Source organism: Camelus ferus, chromosome 10 (assembly GCF_009834535.1).
Source record: "Camelus ferus isolate YT-003-E chromosome 10, BCGSAC_Cfer_1.0, whole genome shotgun sequence".
In the NCBI taxonomy this organism is placed as follows: Eukaryota; Metazoa; Chordata; class Mammalia; order Artiodactyla; family Camelidae; genus Camelus; species Camelus ferus.
Window position 1 is genome coordinate 60,618,638 of NC_045705.1, and position 22,806 is coordinate 60,641,443.

The 22,806-nt window shown below is 37.2% G+C and overlaps 1 protein-coding gene across 2 annotated transcripts; it reads right to left on the reverse strand.

Moving 5' to 3' along the window:
* Window positions 1-1,129: 1,129 nt before the first annotated feature.
* Window positions 1,130-22,627, reverse strand: THAP12 (THAP domain containing 12). Of its 2 annotated transcripts, none has more exons than XM_032489438.1 (5): window positions 22,354-22,627; window positions 12,924-13,044; window positions 9,478-9,585; window positions 5,561-5,597; window positions 1,130-4,052 (listed from the first exon to the last, which is right to left on the reverse strand). In XM_032489438.1, the coding sequence occupies exons 1-5, from the start codon at window positions 22,440-22,442 to the stop codon at window positions 2,119-2,121; spliced, it is 2,289 nt and encodes a 762-aa protein (XP_032345329.1). In that variant the 5' UTR covers window positions 22,443-22,627; the 3' UTR covers window positions 1,130-2,118. The 2 variants fall into 2 exon arrangements, with proteins under 2 accessions (XP_032345329.1, XP_032345330.1); XM_032489439.1 differs by having other exon boundaries at window positions 3,915-4,052; window positions 5,503-5,597.
* Between the last annotated feature and the right edge of the window lie 179 nt (window positions 22,628-22,806).

The following is a 22,806-nucleotide window of genomic DNA, read 5'->3' on the forward strand; positions in this document are numbered from 1 at the left end:
GCATGAATGTTTTTGATAAATTATCATGGTAGACTGAAAACGGGGCCCTATTTTGCAGCTCTGTCCATCAAGATGACGAGTCTATTATCCTCATCCCTTCTGGGCCAGCCTTGTGACTTGTTTTGACCAAACAAGATATGGTGAAAGTGATGTTCTGTGAGTTGAGTCTGGGCTTTGAAGCTATTGCCTTTGCCTTCTTGGTACTCTGAGACCACCATCCCATAAACCCAGGATAAAAGGTCACATGGAGAGGTCTAGCTGTCCCATCCAGGCCCCAGCCAATCTGCCTGCTGAATACAGAGAGTCCAGATGAGACCAGTGAAAGAACCACTAAACTAAGCCACAAAACTGTAAACTTTTGTTAAGCCACTAAATTTTGGAATGCTGTTAAGCTGTAACAGGTAACTGATGATAAATTATCTGACCCTCATGGCACAAAAACACATAAATGTGGCTTTACAGTTGAGGAAACATACCCAGATTAAATAATCTGCCAAGGCCATACCACTCCTAAGTGTCCTAAGAACTGGATGCAGCTATTAAAAGGCCAGCTCTGTGTTTCCTTCTTTGTCATCCTGCCATCATGAATCTGACCAGTTCCTTCTGTTCTGGACAAAGGCACTTCTTAGAGCTCTGGCTATGAGATAAAACTTTGTTATCTTTCTTATAATTTGCATGAGTAGTGCATCCTGATTTGACACATACACCAGGCTTGTCCACAACAGGGAAATACACTGCTGCCTATCATTAATACCCGGCACATTGCAAATATACCCCCTTCCTGTTCTCTGGAACTCAAATAACACTAACTTATCTCAACATAATATCATTCAGTGACGTCTCTGCCATGTTCACTCACTTACATTTGAGCCAGCAACAATTATGCAAAACCTAGTAATTTGTATTAGGGGCCATACAGCATATCATATTTAAAAAGTTAGATAAATCTTACATTTAATAATATCACAGTGAAAATGTCTTTTTTTTAATTCCCTAAGTAGTAAACCACACACACACACACACACACACACACACACAACCCCAAACTTCAACTGAGGTGATAAATATTTTCGAAGAGCATTTACCCCAAGAATCTGTTTTGTACCCCCCAAAAATAATGTATCTGAACTTTAAACAAAATTCACATTTTATTTAGGTTGAAATAAACTATACAAAATTGATTTTATTCACCAAAAATAATAGCAATATTTTCTGTATTATTCCTAGATAAACCACAAAACATTTATTTTTGTAGGTTTTCTAGGTTTTGCCTGTAAATCAAGATGAGGCAGTAGATACAGTCATGGAAAAAGACAGAAGAAAACAGACAAATCAGTTGTCAGTATCCATGGCCTCTGATTCTGTCTTGACCATAAAACAGAAGTGTTCAAATATATCTGCCAAAAAACTGATGAAGATGTAGGCTCAACAAAGGAATGTAAACAGCAACAACCAGATGTGAAACAATGGCAGGCTCTTCATTAAAACTTTAACTATAATTTGTTCTTTTAAGTTCATTTGATAATGACAAAATCTACACTGAAATTGTTTGGTGAGCTTACACGTTTCTCTTACCGTCTGATAATTCCCTTAACTGTCCCTTACAGATTTTTAACAACGTACTTAAAACTCCTACTATTTAAAGGTCAGTCATGAGCTTCATTGTTTTATAAAATGTACTCCTTCCTCCTGCACCTCTTCAAAATTTATTTCTTCCCAACTGATAACTTAATACCCAACAATTAATACCCAACAACTGATAACTTAATACCCAACAATTGGATCCACAGTGATAAATGTTATGTCTAAAATGACTTTAACTAAAACAATTCCAAAGTGCCATCAGCAGAGATCACACAGAGGTGGAACATGGTACTTTCAATGCCACTTTCTGGAAGAACAATTAGGGGTCCAAAACATGAGAGTTCAAACAGGGGCCATTCAAACAGGCAGATTATCAATGACTAATGTACTCAATGGGAAGCCTATAGGTCAAGATACTCAGTGATTAAGTGGCCTACGTACACCTGACAAGCTTTTCTGTAAGATATCTTCAAATTTCTTACAGATTTCTTTTTCAAATATCAAATATAAGAGAAAGCCTATTTTTAAAGTCTCTTAGGTATTTTCAATAGTTTCTGAATTAGCTGTAGGAAGCTCTGACTTACTTGTATAGAGTTTGATATATGTATCCACCATTAAATCCAAATCGTGTTTTATATCAAAATTTATGTTAAGCAAAGCCAAATTACTTGACCTTTGGTCTGTCAAAGTGTTCCTCAGGTATGCTTTGAGACGCTTTCGCCCATTTTCATAGCGTTCATTCTCAACCTTCATCACAGGAAGAATACATAGGACCTTCAGCAATGCATAAACATTAGGAAAAAACTTGATGTCTGGCAGATGAAGGGCTTCATAAATAGTGGATGGAAGTTCTATATCTTTCCCTCTGTGTTTCCACTTGATTCTCCAACAATGCAGCTCAGCAGAGAGCGTGTCAGGATTAGGTAAGTCACTTCTGTACATGTCAGCATGGTGCTCCTCCGATGTATTGAATTTGAGCTGTCCCATGACAGAGGGTACCAGAGATAAGCATTTAAGAGCTTTGAGGTGCTGTTCTGAGAATATATCTTTCAGTTCCTGAATAATGTGTTCCACTGTTGGAACACTTAGAGTTTCTTTATAGTAACTCTCAGAGGTTAGCTGAGTTTCCAGGTTACCCTGCTGAGCTCTGCGAAATTTCCCTGGGAGTTTCATCTGAATATCAAGTTTGGTTGCCAAATTTGTGGCTTCTTCAAACCAAAATTCATGATAAACTTCAATATTTTCCATCACTTCATTTAGTGAATGCAGCACTGCAGTCAAGCTACTGGCTGCAAAGAAGACATCAGAGGTTTGCCCCTGAAGATTTTTCCCAAAGGCTCTTGTAAAAGATAGAACATTTTTAAGAACAACAATGGTAACGATGAAATCAAAATCTGTTACTGCACTACAGAGTACAAATGCTCGACCAGCTATACAGTTATTCCATCTAATATTTGTGTCACTATTTATACCATCTAAACATAAAACAAGTGCTTGAAGGAGGTCCACTAAGATCTCAAAAGCATCATGCCTGCCTGTCCACTGAGAATGGCAAATTTCCTTCAGTTCTTTGCCCCTTTCTTCATTGTTCTGAAAGAGGACAGAAATTACACTGTCAAGCTCTAAAAGCAATTGTGGTGATCGATGGAAAAAAGAACAAACTTCCTCAATTGTTCCTAATGCAACAGATACTCCTGTAACAGGCACTGATTTTGCCAACCACATATTTAAGGCACAGGAAGAACAGAGTGTGTAGACAGCTTGGGGATACTTCTCTAAAAGTCTTGAAGCAACAACTTTCATTTTGGAAGAAAATCCACTGGACACAATGTAAGCCTGGCCACGACAGTACTCCATGTTTAATCCCCACTTCTCAGTTATCGTAGTGTGAAATTTCACAGCCAAAATTTCTGCATCAGCTTCATAAGGCAGGAAGCCCACAAATTCCTCTCTCAGGTTATGAGCTTCGTCGACAAACCTAACTAACACAGGCAGGTGCTCTTCCCCTGCTATGTCCACCACATCGTCAGTGATGATGGAAAAGAAGTGAGAGTCTCTCACTTCCCTGAGGGTTTCTTCTCGAATGCAGCTCTCACAGATCTCAAGCATCTGTTTCTGTTGTGTTTTTGAACAGAACAGTGTGTTAACTGCTGTTGTCTCAAAGCGTTTTCTCAGAACCTCTTCACCAGAATTTATCCGGCACTCCAGCAGTGCTTGAAAGTTATCAGGAGTGAAGAGACCTTCTGGGATTTCATCAGCTTCATGTCCATCCAGAGGTATGTTTTGTTTTCCCATAAGAATCAAAATTTCAAATAAAGATTTTAAGTATTCTTTGTTTTCCTTCTCCTCAAGGGTTAAAGGTAAAATGTCTTCATCCTGCTCTTCACTCCCTTCTTCTGCACTAGGGTTCTGAGCATTGCTGTTGTTTATTTCTTTATGTTTTTGTTCCTGTTCAGAAGTTTCATCAACTGGAAAACAAAGAATTAATTTTATAAACAGGCTCATAAAGAATCATACAAACAAAAATTTTACATTTTTGATTGGTTAAATATTTAAAATATATAAATGCATTCATTCAACACTCATGGGGCACCTACTAGACTATAGACTAGGATACAGAGATTAAAAGAAGATACTCACACTCTTGTGGTGGAGACAAACACTGTGAATGGATATATTTTAATCCTACATGTTAAATGCTATTATGAGAGGAATAATTTCTTATAAACTTAATAAGGCACATCACATATACAGAGCAATAACAGACAGTCCATGCCATCAGAAAATGGAAGGGGAAGAAAACTAATACTTATTGAGACACTGTGTTGGCATTTTACATGTAGCACACTGCTCCCTCTACAGCCAGGCGGTATCAACCCCATTTGACAAATGAGGACAGTAAATAATTGCCCAAGGTCACAGATGGAGGTGAAATTCAAATCCAGGCTTATCTGGCTCCAAGGTCCACGCTGACACTGTTTCTATACTTTTATATGGGAGATGAGGCAGTTATACAAACTAATACCATATAAAGTATACTCATGCAATTTTTAGGGCTAATATTAGAATATTAGAAATCTTAGCCTACTCTCTTCATATCTGGATAAAAAAACTGAGGCCCTGAGGTTAAGGGTCCTGACCATAGTCATATACAAAAGTCCTGGTCCTTGTGGTCCCTCTAGGTTCACTTTTTAACCATCATGGGTTATTAGAAGCTCCAACAACAAAATAAATACGTAGTTCCCCAAATCTGGCACCCTGTTTTAAGGCACTGTATAGAATACTCTTTCCGCCTTTCTTTGCTTGAGTCCATGTCTCCTCATCTATAAAGGGGGGAAATAATAGTACTTACCCTCAGGATTATTGTGAGAATAACATGAATTAATATAAGTAAAGCACTTAGAATAATGACTTGGCACACAGTAAGTACTCAATAAAAAGTTATGTTAATAATAATAATAGCAGTAGGAGGAGGAGGCAGGAAAAGAGGAGTACTGCTAATAACTGACAAGAACAAAAAACCTTCTGGTTCTCATCCTTTGGTGACACAGGCTCAGGCATCAGTACCTGGGGAATGGTTATTGTGACTCTGCCCTCTATAAGGCCAAGTGTCTCCACAACATTTATTCCTTAAATATTTACCAAGAACTTAGCATGCACCACACTGGACGGACAGAGATTCTGCTCCTTTCCTTCCCTACACTAGGACATGCTGCCTGTGTGCCTGCCACCCCTACCACATTGGGAGCACCTAGTGGGGAGAAGGCCAAGTGCACGGCATAGTGGCACCCAATGAAGACAAACTGAACTAAGACTTCAGTCTCACAGACAATTCCAGACCACAGGACAATGCCTACCACACTCTAACATCATTCTCACAGTAGATGTTTGGACAAAAACATATTTATTTGTCCTTACCAGGTCAAGGCCTTTTAAAAAGGCATTCAGAAGTTGAGTCATTAACACTATCACTTACTTTTTTTCTGTTTCAGTGTCCTGATTTCATCTTCACTCTAAATGACAAGAAAAAATAAAAAACTTTGAGAAAACTGAACTCTAGTATATCATCACAGATTCACAAGTAAAAAGCATACTATGCGTCAAATTTAATTCTTTCAAGAACAAAAATTCTTCATAAGGAATACATTCTTCATATAGACAGATGACAGGAAAACCAGAACAATAATTTGCTAATGATTCCAAGCTTATAAGAAAATACTAGAGGGTAAAGAATACATCATTTAACTTGCTTTGTATCTGAATCATCATAATTTGGAGTTACAAGTGTTCACTGGCTAATAAAAGGCATGAAAATATATGATGGCACTTGGGGTCAAGTTCAACGGGCCATGAACCATGCCCCCTGTCCGATCAAACCCTGGGGGAATGCCACGTAAAAGAGAGTTGCTGGATGCCAGAACCCAACACAAAAGCTATGAGAAATCTCTGGGAAGCAGAAAGTGACAGAGTGCCAATATGGAAGAGAAATAGATACATACAACATGGAGAACTAAGTGGCATATACAAGGTTAGTTAGACTGAGGAAGAACTTCCCAGAGTGTCCTTTTCTCTCCCTCTAACCCACTACAATTCTTAGATCACAACCCAGCCCATTACTATTCTGGGGCAAGAAAGCAGCAGTACCAGTTACAGCTGGAGACAGTACGGTACCTGCTGAGCAGCATGGAACATGATACTAAGAACAAGAAACATAAGCAGGCTAGCTAACCTGGAACATTCCCTTTTTATCCTATGGGCTGCAGAGTTACAAGGATGGCCGATCTGGAAGAGTGCACCTGCCATAAGGTATCTGAGGTTCCACAAGGGGCAGAGAACAGGGAAATGATAGCTACAGGATGGGAAGTGGTTGAACTCCTCACTCCTGGTACGTATTACTAAGAAGAAAGCTGATGTGGAGGACTGTTGTATAGTGTCAGCATTAAGCTATAAGAAGTCCCAGAAAAAACAATAAATATAGGGTAAGAAATGCATGAGAAATAAAAACTGACAACTTCTCAGAACTTAAACATGTTAGTCTGGGGAAGAAAAAAACCTCACATCTAAATATGGTTTAGTGAAATTGAAAATGTCAAATATAAAGAAAAAAATACTGAAGGCTTTGAGGGAGAAAAAACTTATCACCTAAAAAGGAACAAGAATCAGGCTGGCATCAGACTTTAATAGTAATAACGAATGCAAAAAAATTAGAAAGAATATCACACAGACTATATGTACCCTCTGTGCATCATGTTAACATTTAGGGGGAAAGTTTTTAAAAATAAGCCCATGTCTGGAAACTAAAAACAAAAATAATTTTATACTAAAGAAAACGGGAAATTACAAAACACTCATAGTTGAACAAGGAAAACACTACATGTCTAAAATTGTAGGATACAGCTACAACATACTTAGACATTTATAGCTTTGAATATACATAAATATGAGTTAAACATTCAAGAAGCTAAAAGTAAATCCCTCAAATCAAGAAGAGACCAATAAAACAACTCACAAGTACAGCAGTCAGTGATAAAACTCACTACTGTTTCTTTGAAAAGACCACTAAAATAATTTTAGGAGTAGAGAAAGGAAAGCATCCCCAAATCCTACATGAAGTTCATAAACTGCTGGAAACATATAAAACTCCAAGAAGAAAGAGAAACCAATAAATAAATGGAAATGGTAATCAAAATAATCCCTCACCCACCCCAAGCCCTGTGATGGTTTTACCAAGTTCAACTTAACTATCAAGAGCAGAGAGTATCTACCTTATACAAGTTTTTCTAGAATTAAGAGAGAAGAAAAGAAAAGCTATCCAACTCATTTTATGAGGCTAACAGAACCCTGATATCGTAACTGGATGAGAGGAGTACATGAAAAGAAAATTATCGGCCAACACTTATAATTATAAATGCAAAACTTTTGATAAAATATTGACCAACTGAACCGAATAGTGTATGAAAATTAAGAGAAATATACTGTAATCAGTTAGGGTTCATCATAGGAATGCAAAGATAGTTCAACATCAGAATATCCATCAATGTTATTCATGGCTTTAAAGAATGGAAAAAAAAAAAAGAACTCAACAGATGCAATGAAAGTATTTGAAAAATTCAACAAGTTATGATTAAAATTCTGAATATGAGGACTAGAAGTAAATACAGAGAATTTCTTTAACTTAATAAAAATTATCTAAAAATACCAACAAAAACATCATACTTAATGGAACAAGTCAAGTGGACCAGCTTGCTTACTTACTACTGGGACTATTCAATACAGTACTAGAGATGCTCTTGACTAACCAATAAGACAGGCAACAGAAACAAATTAAAATTGGAAGAACTGAAAGAGGCAAATTTGTCTTTACTGGTAGATGATACAACCAACTAAATAGAAAACTCAGTAGACTATTAGAATTAATTTTAAAAAGGGTCTTCAAAATTGCTGGAAACAATCTCAACCAGAAATATATAATCTATACCTACAAAAACCATAAGGTATTTAGAAAGTAATTAATCTAAGGAAGGATGTACAAATTCTTCTAAAGAATTGCAACAAAAATCCTGAAATTTTTTCAAATCTTTGACTTTTTGTACTCCTGGAAGTATTTTAATAGTCTTTCCAAATAATTAGTATTTAGTTTTGTCAATGATTGCTGTTACTTGATAGCTATTTTATTTTTTTCTATTTATGTATAGGACTAATTAATATTGTAAAGATGGTAATTCAAAGCATTTAATAATGAAAATATCAAAAGAATTTCTAGAACTTGACAAAGGGATGCTCAAATTCACTTGGAGGAATAAAGATCTACAAATAGCTAAGACAACTGCAAAAAAGAAGAGTTAAGAAACCACTCTATTTGAAAGTAAAAGATACTATAAAGCAATGGTAATAAAAACAGTGTAGTACAGCTGCAAACAAACAAATCTTCCAATGGAATATAGTAAGAGTTTTCAGAAACAGCCTAGCATATACATAAACTTGGTATATGACAGAGGTGGTATCTTATACCAGATGAATTAATAGGCCATGTTGGGAAAACTTGATCTCTATAAAGAGAAAAATAAAATTAGATCTCTATTGGACACCATACATACAAATTCAAATGGATCAAAGATTGAAATATGAAAGGTAAACACAGAAGAAAATGAGGAAAATTGGATAAATGTTATCTTAAAAAAGCACATAGTGGGTGAACTGAAATGACATATTAAGTACACTAACATGGATACCATAAGGGAGGGGAGGAATAGGAATGCTAATACTGGAAGAAGGAAAAAATAAACAAAATAAGGGTCCTGCTGGTGGTAATGATAACAGAATGCCATGGTCTGAGGAGTCTGAGTAATTTAATTTTGTTCATTTGAGGTCAACAAAAAACAGGTAGGTTTCAATCATCAGAACTAAAGGATATTAAAGGAATATAAAAATGTGCACAAAGATGCCACATAGAGAGATATAAAAGCTTTTTCTAAACCCTGTCAGTACTCAATAATTATAGAATCCTTATCTCTAGTAAAACTATCCATGTCTCAACTTTCCTTTTCTTTATCCCTTTGTGATGAATTCTGAAAATATACCTCAGCTCCACTTCCCTTACTGCAGAAGAAAAAGTGTTTTCCCCCTTCTTCCCTGGAAGAGAATGAGTTGGGGGTCTGTAATTAACAGCACATTCTGGTTCAAGTCAATGAGTGTGAACAAGCTAGATCTGAGGAAGATTTTCCAATTTAAATACTAAAACAAACTAATCATCTTGTGTTGAGGCTACTTCAAAAATAACCATAGCATTCATTTCCCATAATGCTACCTTTGAAGTAGAGAGTAACTTGGTTCAAATTTAACATGAATGCATCTATACTTGATTTCATATTATGGGGAAGCACACTGACATACCAATTCTTTTATTCGTTTTCTGTGTCTACTATGCGGATTATTCAAATGGCTGGTAAGATCAAATATTGTTGGTATTGCATTATCTCGAAGAACTGTCCTGTAAGGACTCTGAAAAAGAAAAATATGTTAATTCAGAGACAGTCCTTAAAAATGTATTACACATAAATGAAATTCTATGTTAACAATTTTCCCAATACTCCTTCAACTCCAACTCTAAAGATGCAGAACTGATGATGTTAGTCCAGATCAGCTTATTATTTCCAACTCTTTTTACATTTGCCCTTCTGCATAAAAAATAAAATGTATTTGCATTTTGCATGTATTTTTCTAATGCAATCTCCCAGCTACTTTATCTGTTCTGCCCTTCCATGAGCAGGCACAAAAGTTTCTCAAATAATCTATCCTCTTTTATGTTCTATAATTCTTCCCTCCATTACCTGCTGTTCAGTCCACTTTTGCTACTATTACTAAGAAACATCAAAGCACCATGAAATAATATTGGACTGGGACCCAGGAGACCTTGGGGCTAGTCCGAACTCTACCAGCAACTTACTCTGAGACCCTAGCCAAATACTCTCTGAGACCCTGGCCAAATACTTTCCCTTTTTGGACTCTGTTTCCTCTTCTTAATAAATTTAATATATTGAATTAGAATAACACTTCCTAAAATGAAGTTATTTACATAGCAATGATCATAATGTTTGCCATTTCAGTTATATAACCATCTGTACCTTTACATAATCTACTCACTTTTCTAGTTAACATCGTCTTAAACAATAAAGACTATAAAATAATGATTTGATGAGCTAGCTATATTTTAACACATATTACAAAACTTCTAAGATAAAAATTGACTCATGTGCCACCTGAAATCACTCATATCACAAGTGATATATATATAGTCACACTTTGCAAACACTGAACTAGGTATTTCTAAATTTGCTTCTAATTCTAATGTTCTTATCACTGAAGGGTGACCATTCTCTATCCTAATTCCTGTTAATCTAATCCAATCTGGCTAGAAACCAGATTCATACGAGATAGTGATAGTCTTCTACAGCCAGACCAGAGGTCGGGTAGGGATAAGAAGTTTATTAAGAAGTAAAGTAACAAATGAATAACTGCTACTACATTCCCCTAGCTAGTCCAAAGAAACAGGGCCTTTAATTTCTTCCCAAATTTGCACTGATAAAGACAAGACACACTTTAGTTTAAAAAGCTTTCTTGGGAGCAGTGTTATTTCAAAGCTGACTATTCAGGCATATTCAAAGTATATGCCTAACAAAAATAACAATTCCTATGTTTTTTCACCCAAGGAAAGAAGGTTAGGAAAATATGAAGGAAAAATATATAACTAAAGGGAACACACTATCTTACATTTTATCCAAAGAACTGTTAAACACATTTGGGAAGAATTTTTATCTAGATTCAGTATTTTCTAGTTCAATCCCATGCTTCATTGAGTACATAAAGAAGAAAATCTATTTCTTAATGACACTCAGCTTCTAGTGTTGGGCCAATTATCCTGAGTCTACTTGGGAGTCTGAATCAGGGATTGATTAGGGACACAATCATAGAAGGAAACAAAAACTATACTAAACTCCAAGTGTCTCATCTTTCCTACTTAGCAAACATCTGAAAAAGCAAACATATCCAATATTCAGTCAACTCTTGATATCTTACCAATTAATAAAGAGGGAAGGGCTAAAACATTCTAAGGAATTTTTTTTAATTCACATAAAATTAATTTACTAAAAAGCAAAGGTATTATGGACCAGAAAATAACATACAGAGCAAAAACATGCAACTTTTCACATCTATTTATAAGTATGCATGCCAAAAAGGGCTATACATGTGCATGAGAATTGTAATTCAGTATCAAGATTTAACCTTTAACTGTTGAATTAAGGTTTGAGCATAAAGTAGTGATCTTACTCTAGGATCAAAAATAATATCTGGCTTTGATTGAACTAGCCACAAATGTCTACTGATGAGATCTTAACTGCCAAACTAATGAAGTCAAAACTTTTAAAACCTCTGGGTATAAATATTAGATAATCCAGCTTTTAATAGCAATACCTTCTTCCAAATGTGTAGAAAAAAAATTCTCATATTTGCATTAATTTAGTCAAGATTAAAGAATTATGTGAACATTTAAAAAGCAAAAATAGTTCTGTTCTATGCTCTGACTAAACAAGAATATAAGAGTAAACTGTATTTTATATTTCTCACATTAATCTTATTGTAATTAATTAAGAGACCATATTTATCACTAAAATTAAAATATTAAAATGCATATGGTTTGTGTATTTAAAAAGAATAATTTGGGATATTTTTACTTAATGTCAAGAACATAAAATTTGCCTTTTAAACATATGAAATCTCTTATTTTGATCATTATTACCCTCTTAACAAAGCAAGGCAAAATTATCCCTCAAATATTCGTGATTAAACTGTTGAACCGGAATTGGCTCACCTCCCAATGACTTCACAAGTATCTGCTTCAATTAATTTTGAGAAATAAAATAACCCAATCATTCTTTAGTTTTCTGATGCCTCTGCAAAATGTATCTGAAAAAAATATCAAAATAAATTGCTGCATAACAATATATAGTGTACCTTCAAATCAAATTTATGTCTATCCCAATATCTGAGATGATACATTTTTCATACCTAAACAATATACTGCTTAACAAAACTGACTTCCTAACTAGTTCTCAGTGTTTCAAGTCTGCTTCATTTCAATCAAATCTGTCCTATTTGTGACTTTTATGAATCATAACAATAACAGAATCACAGAGGATTAAAAATCCTAGACCGCAGGAATCATCTGGTCTAATTTCATTAGAAATTGGGAGAGGGAAAGTGACTTGGCCAGATTCATAGGTAACAGTAGAAAGGCTGAGAAACTCAGGTCTTGATGTGAATTTGCAAATTATTGATGAAAATGTCTTTTCACATTAATTGCATGATTTGTTTTCTGCTGTATCTAGCATGTAAAAATTGAGGCTGGGTTCTAACAGTACACACAAAATTTGAAAACAAAGAGTTCTATTCCTTGATGAAGATTTCACTCACAAAAAAGCTCTAGAGAAGCTGTTCCAAATAAAAAATGCCAACTTTACTTTAAATATACACTTTTATAATCATCTAAAATTTTCAGAAGGCAACATAAGTTTAAAAGTGGCTACCACTGGTGAGTAGGAATGGGGCATCAGAAATAGGAGGATAAAAAAACCAACAAACAGGTTTTTAAGAACAAAATAGATACTCTTAAGCTCCAAATTTGTCTTCATCTTAAAAAAAAAAAAGTGGCAGGGTGTAAGGATCCTTTCCAACATTAATATGTATTTACATTTCCAACCAGACAGTGAGTGAGTGAATGAGAGAGAAGGAGAAAAAATTAAAAACAAAAAAACAAACAAATGAGCCCTCTGGTTACTTACAGTTCTACAGATCATAGAAGTCTCAAAGTGTTTGGCACATAATCGATAATGTTTATTCAGTTGATCAGGTGTTTTATCTTCCAAGTCTGCTCTTCTACAATTCTCCACCCACTTCTGGCACCTACAAAAATAAAGCCAAAGTACAATTATGGAATATGAGCTCTACATTTAAATTTCAGCATTCAGTTTTAAGACAAATACGTATTATGGACAATGGATTCCTGCTGCCCTATACCCAAAGAACATTAGCATAATTTGGAGAAGTTGATTAATAACAAAACGAAAGCTGGAAGAAACCTTAAAATTATTTAGTACATTCAATTATACACAAGGTTAAGAAGTAACTCACTCAGAGTCATGTACAAAATCAACAGCAAAACTAGAACTTAAACCTGAGTCTTTCAATTCCCAGCACTTTCTAGCATCAAAGAGGACTCAATAATCAGCAATACAAGCAAAAACCTGCACAACCCTGAGACCAATGGCTTAACATTCCCCTCAGTAACATTATTAAGTAGATGTTCTATAAATAAATAGAGTTTCTTATGGAAGCATGATAGCTGTATTCCTTGGCTTTATTATAAACATGATTCATTATCTACAATGATATGTACAGACTAGATTGCAAGCTCCATGAATGCAGGGATTGTGTTTAGATAATCTAGTACACAGATGGTGTTAAAGATAGTGAATGAGACAACGTTCATACCCTCTTGGTGCTAAAATATCTGTAGAAAAACATCATCATCATCATCATCATAATGCTTACTGCATCATATGCACTTATTAAGAGCCAGTGTTCTAAATCATCTCCAAAGGGGTAAGGAATGTTCTATGTACCTAAACATGTAAAAGTAAGCTCTATTGGTAGAAATTTCAGGAAAACAAAATTTAATATATAAGTTGATTAAAAAAAACAGAACAAGACAGTACTATTATTATCCCCTCATGCAGATGAAGAAATGAAGGCACAGAAATGTTAAGTAATTTTCTAAAGATTCCAGCTAGATGTTTCCTTCATTCTTCAAGTTTCTAAGGATAAGTCTGCCGTGAATATACAGTGTCACAAATTTGAAAGCATATTCATTTTATAATTACATTTTCTTACGTCTTAATATAACAGCCTCTAAACACACACACTCTGACACATTATTCCCTCCACTTTCAATATGTAAAATCATGGTGAAATGTTGACTATTTAACCTAAACTAAAATCACATCTAAATTGTACAGCATTTCATCTGACCAAGATTACTAGATATAGTAATGATGCCTAGGATGTCCATATTTTAATCATATTTTTACATAGCTGTGCAATACGATTATAAACATTTTGTGTTTCAACATCTAAATTATTTGGTATAAAAACTCTCACTATAAGATAATTTGTCATATTGCTAGAGTTAAGTTTGTTTTTTAATTCTTAAATCTCTGGAGACTTTCCACACAGAGCACTACTGTATTATTTCTTTTTGATAGAAAGAACACTCAGAAGGGTATGTATGAAGTAGATAAACAAGCTTATACTGTATAAAACAGGGAACTATATTCAATATCTTGTATTAGGTTATGGTGAAAAAGAATATGAAAATGAATATATGTATATTCATGTATGACTGAAGCATTGTGCTGTACACCAGAAACTGACACATTGTAAACTGACTATACTTCAAAAAAAAAAACACACACTCAGATTTCAATCAAGAATAGGTTGGGCAGAGATCCCAATTAACTACATCGATGTGATCCACATCAAATACCTAGAAATAAACCTAGTGAAAGATGTGCAATACCTGAAATTTAGTAACTTAAATAAATAGAGGGATCTAGTTCATGGACTGGTGTAGTGAATTCTAAAGATATCAATTCTCAAAATGATTTACTGATTTAATACTATCACAATCCTAACAAATCTTCTGTGCATGTCTCTGTGTGTGTGAGAGTGAGTGAGAGACAGAGAGACAGAAATGACAAAGATCATTCTAAAACATTTTTACACAGAAATTCAAAGGACCAAGATGAGTCAAGACAATCTTGGGGTGGGGGGAGTTGAAAGACTTACACTACCAGATATTAAGACTTATTATAAGGCTTATTAACACAGTGTGGAATTGGCACAAGGATAAAATAATGGAACAAAAGGAAGAGTTGTAAATACTTAAGACGAAGGCAGCATTGCACAGCAGTGAAGATAAATTTCTTCAATAAATAGTCCTGAATTGGATATCCATATAAAAAATGAACCTTGATCTATACTTTCATACCATATACAAAACATAAATTCCAAGTAAACTGTAGAGCTAAATATGAAAGGTAAAACAAGTTTCTAAAAGAACACAAGAGACAATCTCCATTACCTTAGCATAAAGATCTCTTAAAAAGGCAACAGAAAGCAAACTAGAGGAAAAGATGAATTAATTAGGCTACTTTAACGTTAATAACTTTTCATCATTAAAAGAAGCCATTTAAGAGTGAAATGGCAACGTACAAAATGGAAGAAGGTATCTGCAGTACACAGATCCAACAATACACTCATATCCAAAATATAAATATGAAGAACTACAAATAAATCAGATACCTTGATATAAAAATAGGCAAGAGACTCTAACAGGCAATTAACACACTAATTAAAACTGCAACTAAATATTACTTCATACCCATAAGAATGACTATAATATAAAAGAAAGAATACCAAATGCTGATGAGAAGGTGAAACAACTTTGCCCATCAAAGTTGAACAGGATAAACTGTGGTATACTATTATACACAGAATACTACTTGGCAATGGGAATGAATGAACTAGCTAGATCTCACAAACATTAATGGTGAGCAAAATACGCCAGGAGTACATACTATGTGATTATCTTCATATTAAGCTCTAGAGCAGGCAAAACTCATCTATGGTGATTGTGCAGAAAAAGAGTTAACACAGCAGGCCTGAGATTGCTATCCTCAGAAAGGCTTATTTCTAAGGCTTGTCTTTTGGCTGGTGTCTGGGAATTTGGCTAGTAAATAATTCCCTACACTTACATAAAACTTTCTCTAACTGATAAAGTAACTCATGATGCCCAGACTGTGTGCAAACAGTATGACTTATAATGAATACCTGTCTTCCTTCTGGGAGTCTGAAATTTTAGTACATGCTAAGCAGAGAGTATCCAAGTGATGAGACCCCAAGAAAAACTTCGGACACTGGGTCTCTAATGGGCTTCTCTGGGCAGAAAACATGGCACACATGTTGCATTTTCACTGCTGGGGTAAAGTGGGCTCTGTGTGACCCCGCGTGGGAGGGAGTGTAAAGAAGCCTATACACAGATCCTTCCACACCCTACCTGTGTATTTTCCCCCTTATGATTCAGATGTGTGTTCCTACTATACTGCTGTAATATATCTTAGCTGTGAGTATAGCTATACACTGAGTTCCAAGAGTCCTAGTGAATCTCTGAATATGGGGGTGGACTTGGAGACCTCCAACACAGTAATGGTAGAATAGTGGATATATTTTTGGGGAGAGGTAACGACTAGGAATGGGCACAAAGGAGGCTTCTGAGGTGCTGGTAATGCTGTATATCTCGAACATTACCTGGGTATGTTCATTTTGTAAAATTCATCATGTTCTAGACTATCATTTCTGCACTTTTCTCAATGTATGTCATATACCAAAAAAAACCCCAAAACAAAAAACAAACCCAGCTCCCCCCTACTCTTCCCCTTTTCCTCAGTAACAACTAATCTGATCTAATGTGTGTAAAGTCAAACGGTGGCTACTACTGGAGAGAGTGCGATAATGAGTGAAAGGTTCACAGGAAAGAACTTTGGGATGTCAGTAATATTCTATGTTTTTTAAATCTGGACAACAATTTCACAGACATGTTACTCTGAAAAACCTTACAAGCCATACACTTATGATTTGTGACCTTCTGTGTATGTATGTTTTACATCAATAAGTTATAAAAATTACATATGACAAGTCTTTTTTACATACATACATACATGTACTTGTGTATATGTATATATACTTACCAGTTTATGTGTAAGTATATACATACTTACACAGCTATCTCTCAATTTTTTTTTAAACCAGTGTCTTCCCTGTCCTAGCTCTCCCTTTCATTGTTCTGCACCCTGTGCTCTAGATTCTATAGCCTTTTTTTTCTCCCTTGGCAGAGTGGAATGACTCCCCCAATCCATGTACTCCCAAACTACTCTTGTGCCTTTCTCTACCCCTTCTCCATGTAGTAAACACTTTAAAAAGCCAATTTGAGAACATCCTTCCCTACTTAAGATCCGTTAGTGACTTCTCATTATTCTTAGGATAAAAAACCAACTTCTCACATGTCTTATATAATTCTGTACAATCCAGACCTTGTCTACTTTTCCATTATCATATAGCACCACCCTTTCACTCTCTTTGCCCCCTCCCATGCCTTATTTCAGTTTCATGAATGCACTGTGATCATTTCTATCCTAGGGCTGTTTCCATGCTGTTTATTCAACGTAAGATCCTCTTACTGTCACTTTTTTTCCTCTCTTCCTTTGCAAAGGAAAGCCTATGCAAATATCAGCCTTCATATCTTAGTTCAAATGTCACTTATTGAGGGAAACTCTTCAGATTTGAAACGATTAGATTTGTATACACATACAACTACATATGTGAGTATGTACACACACACCCAGGTAGGTAAGACTCCTCTACCTCTCTGTACAGTAGTCCCCCTTTATCCTCAGGGGGGTGGGGTGGGGTGGATACATTTCAAGACCCTCAGTGGATGCCTGAAACCATGCATAGTACTGAACCCTACATATACTATCTTTTTTCCAATACTAATGGGTGGGTAGCACATACAGTGTGGGTAAGTTGGACAAAGGAGTAATTCACATCCTGGGCAGGAAAGAGTGGGATGGCACAAGATTTCATCACCGCTACCCATAACAGCTAAAACTTATGAATTCCATCCTGCCAAATCCAATGGTCACTTTCTATCCTCATCTTAATCACCCTTTCAGTACTATTCAATCATCACTGACCACTCCTTTTTAACTTTTGTAATTTTTTCCTTCAGTGGTCTCCTACTAATGCAGCATTTCTAAAACATATTCCAAGGAACACAAAGTACTGTTCCATTCAAAAAAAAAAAAGACGTTTCATGGTCAAATAAGTTTGGGTAATATTACATACTTTATCCTACATCTAGGGCTTTAAATAGGACCTTGAACAAGTTAGCTAACCTCTGTAGCTAACTTGAACAAGTTAGCTAACCTCTCTGTGCCTGATTTGGTCATCTGAAAGCAGCAACTACCTCAAAATTTATTACAAGGGTTAACTGAAATAAAGTACATAAAACACAAAGAATAGTGCCTGGCACACAGAATATGAAGTATTCTATAAGGAGTAGTAGGTGGTGGTGAGTAGTAGCAGCAGTAGTAGTGGTGGTGGTGGCAGTGGCAGTGGTGGTGGTGGTAGTAGTAGTAGTATAACTCACAGCATTGTTTGGAGGATTAAATGAGATCATATGAAAGTACTTTCACCTAATCTGGGGATGAGCTCCATTGTGAACTGCCCCCAGGCTCCTGCCAAGCCTTGGCATTAGTCAAGTCATCCTTGGGTAATCACTATTCAGGCAACTTTTTTTTAACTTTAATTTCAGGTAATCTATCTCCCTGCCACTGTCCTAAGGTAATTTGATTCTATTATTTTATGTTTCTTAAAAAGTATATTAATGCCACTTTTTCTAAACCAATATAAGGTATTAGGGTATGAAATTTCACTCTGTGCCCTTTATTAATTAATGCTTAAATTTTAAGTTACTTCTAAATAGTTGTTCCTAAAAATGTGCACAGAATTTATAAATATGATTGGAAAATGTACTATTTAATAGCATTAAATATATCTATCTGTATTATTAGTTAACAATGTGAGTTAACTTTTGAAGAATAGATAGGCTGGCAATGTCATCTTTTATCAATCTTCCCTACAACCATTTACAGAAAAAAAAAACTAATTATAACCAAAAACTCTAAAAATACCGTTATTAATTCAATAAACTCTAGAAACTATTTCGTTATTATAATTAACTATGGGCATAGGGAAAAAGAAACTGTCAAACACAGTAGAATTTGAAATCCTATAGTATTGAGATTTGGTTTGAATAAGAAGTTAAGACCTTGAAGACACTATATTAAGTAAAATAAGCCACACATAAAAGGATTATTATTATATGATTCTACTCATATAATATGAGTATGAAGTGCCTAGAATAGACAGATTTATGGAGAGTTAAAGTGGATTGGGGAAAAAGGAGTTACTGCTTTTTTGTTAGTTTTTGCTTGGGGTAATGAAAAAACTGTGGAAATAGATGGTGGTGATGGTTGTAAAACATTGTGAATGTAACTAATGCTCCTGAATTACATACTCAAAAATGGTTTAAAAATAGTTAAAATGGCAAATTTTATGTTATACTACTGCCATTTTATATAGGAGACTTGAGTATCCATGGATTTTAGTATCTGCAGGGGGTCCTGGAACCAATCCCCTGCAGATAAAGAGACAACTGTATACATTTTATCAAATTTTAAAAAATTAATATAATGTTAAGATATCCAATACCATTGAACTGTATACTTTAAATGGGTAAATTGTACAGTATGTGAATATCTTAATAAAGATGTTTTTTAAAAAAGAATTAAGAGAAGTTCGTAATTTGGTCTTGAAATACTCAAAGGGCTCTTACATAGAAAAGGGCACAGATTTGTTCACTGTCACTTTGAGGACAAAACGAGGACCTCCAAAGCATAAATTATAGACAGGCACATTTCCACTCAACACAAGGAAAAAACAATAGCCAAATCTATCCAGAATCCTCAAGTGTCTCCTCACAAAGCAGAGGAACTGGCACTGGAGGTGTCTTAGCAAAGGCCCACCTGTCAGGAATGCACAGGGCCCCTAAAGCATTCATAAATACCTTGATAAGAAATCATGTCTACGTCTTTTCTCAAGGGTCCTTATGTTAGATTCTCAATGTGGGACACAGACCCAAAAGAGGTTTAAAAGCCACTGAGGGCATTCCAGCACTTCAAGGGATACTGCACTAGATCTAAAGACTCCTTCTAAATCTGAGGCTGCAAGCCTGTATAGGACATATTCCCCTTCTAAGGAATATAATGAAAAGAGTATTAACTACCTACGGTCACAAACAATCTGTGGTTCAAAACTGATTAGTGGTGCCCTCATTATGCAAGTGAAATATACTGCCAAGAATGCCCCTGGGATAAAATTTGGGTCAAAGGAAGATAACGCTTAATGGGGTAAGGTCCAGTCAGATTAAGATGTTTCCCTTCTCTGCTCCCACAGAACCCAACAGCTATTCCTCACTCAGTTAGTTCCTCCTCATCTCCCTGAACTTTAAACACTAGAATCACCCCAAGGCTCAATTCTCAGACCTACCCTGATTTATTTACCTGGTTCTATGGTTTTAAATACCCTAGATAAACTGAGAGTGCCCATATTTATTTACAGTCTCCAGTCTGGAAGTCTCTAAATTCCAGATTTGTATATCTTTTTATGGTTTTAGCTCGTAAATACTTAGATCACGGATCTAAATATGGGCCATTTTGAGTTCATTTCTAGATATGGTATGAAGACATCTATTCTTGAATATCTATCAGGCCTGTCAAACTTCACATGTCCTGAATCAAACTTTTAAGATTCCTCCACCAAACCTGCTCCTCTCAGTCTTCCATAGCTCCATAAAGACTCAGGTTAAAAATCTTTGAGTCATTCTTGACTACTCTTTTTCTCTTACAATCTAAATCTAAACCATTAACAAATTATGTTGGCTTCACCTTCAAAACATATCTCAAATGCAACTACTTACCACCTCCTCCTCTATTAACCTGGATTATTGCAATTGCCTTTAACTGGACTTCGGCTCTCAGCTTTGCTTCCCTACAATGTATTTAACAACCAGTCAGTGATCCTGTTCAAAGTATAGGTCTCTGTCCTAAATCCTATGACTTCCTATCTCCCTCAGAATAAATGCAACAGTGCTTTCCATGGCCTACAGTGGTCTACACAATTTGCCCCGAATACATACACACACACACACACACACACACACACATTTTTCTGGTCTCATCTTTTCCCTCTCTCTCCTTCCTTACACCAGCTTCAGTAGTCCCATGGATGTACCTCTAACAAGCATATCCTGCCTTTGCATTTATTGCTTCCACAGACTGAAATGCTCTTCCCCTAGATATCTCCATGCCTAACCCCTTTACCCACTTCCGGTCTTTGCTCAAATTCACCTTCTTAGTGAGGCCTTCTCTGATCATCCGATTTAAAACAGCAATTGTTCCTCCCCTGCTACTCCTATTCCCCTACCGCACCCCTGGCAAACATTTACGTTTTTTCCATACTTATCACCATCTGACACGCTGTATATTCCTTGTTTATTTCCCCCCACTAGAATGTAAACCCCATGAAAGGAGAGGCTTTGACCTGTTCATCTATACACTCATGCTCAGAACAATGCCCAGTACATAGTAGGCCTTCAATAAATATTTGTATAACTAATAAATTAGCAGCATGCTATACTGTAATCGCCTGCTTATATATGTCTCCTTAAGGGACTGTGAGCTTTCTGCAGGTAGCAGCACTGTCTCACTCATCTCTGAATTTCCAGCACCTAACGTTAGAGCTCTGGCACACAGTAGGCAGTGATTTGAAATGAATGAATCAACAAGAGTGGCCACGGAAAAATCCTCAGCCTTTCAAACACAGTCTCTGCGCTATCACTCTCTAAATACAAGACAGAGCGTGTGGGTTACTTCAAGGAAGAGGTTTCAATACCAACTCCCAGGCCCTCACGCGTTCTCCGCCCCAACCCCTCCGACCCGTTATCCCCACGTTAACCAACTGAGATAATGAGTGACGGTCAGAGCCAGAATTTGAACCATGAACAAGTCCGAAGGAAGGGGTAGTTGTGACTTGACTTGAGATCAAAGGTGGCTGGACTCCAAAAAGAAACACTGTCCCAGGGGTGGAAGGGCCCCGGCGATCACAACCATAGAATCCAAGTCCCTCTTCTGACAGCTGGGGAAAGTAAAGCCCAGAGAGGAAAGCGACTTGCCAGAGGTCACAAAGCAAGTCAACCAGGGTGAGAACCCACCTTATGCTGCCCAGGCAGCCCCAGTTGCCTATTTCGGGTGGTGCCCTATGCGGCGAGCCCCCGCGGACGCACGTGCTCCGAGGTCCCCGAGAGCCCGCCTGCTCGCAGCTTAAGGGCCCCTGCCCACCTCGGAGCGGGGCTGGGGTCAGCAACCTTCCCCTACCAAACGCCCCTCTCAGCCCCGGAGCCTGCTCGGGGCCAGCGGCTGGCAGCGCGCACCGCGGAGGAGGGCCCGGGCTGCCAGCTCCGCGCCTGCCGCTCACCTGGCCGGATCCCGCGGGAACCTGAAGAAGGCCAGGTCCGACTGTGTGCTCTTCCGCGTGCAGTTGGGGGCCGCGCAGAAGTTCGGCATCGTCGCCCGCCCGCCGGCCGGCCCAGCCCTCCCCTCCCCGCCTCCTCAGGGCAGCCCGCCCGCCCGTCGGGGCCGGGGAGGGGAGTCAGGCCGGCCGGCCGGCTCGGCAAGGCCGGCGAGCCGGGGGGAGGGGCGGGCGGGCGAGAAGCCGCGAGGGGCAGGAGGGGCGCCGCGGTCCGAGACCGGGCTGGGGACGCGGCTCCACAGTGCTGTGAGCGGCCGGGAGGATTTACCGCCGCCGCCGCCGCTGGTGCACCTCCCGCCCGCCCGGGACGCTGCCGCCTCCTTCCCACAATGCACCCTGGCGCCCGGGGGTGCCCTCTCTTCCCTCAGCCTTCCTTCCCCGCCCCCTCCTTTCCGCCGA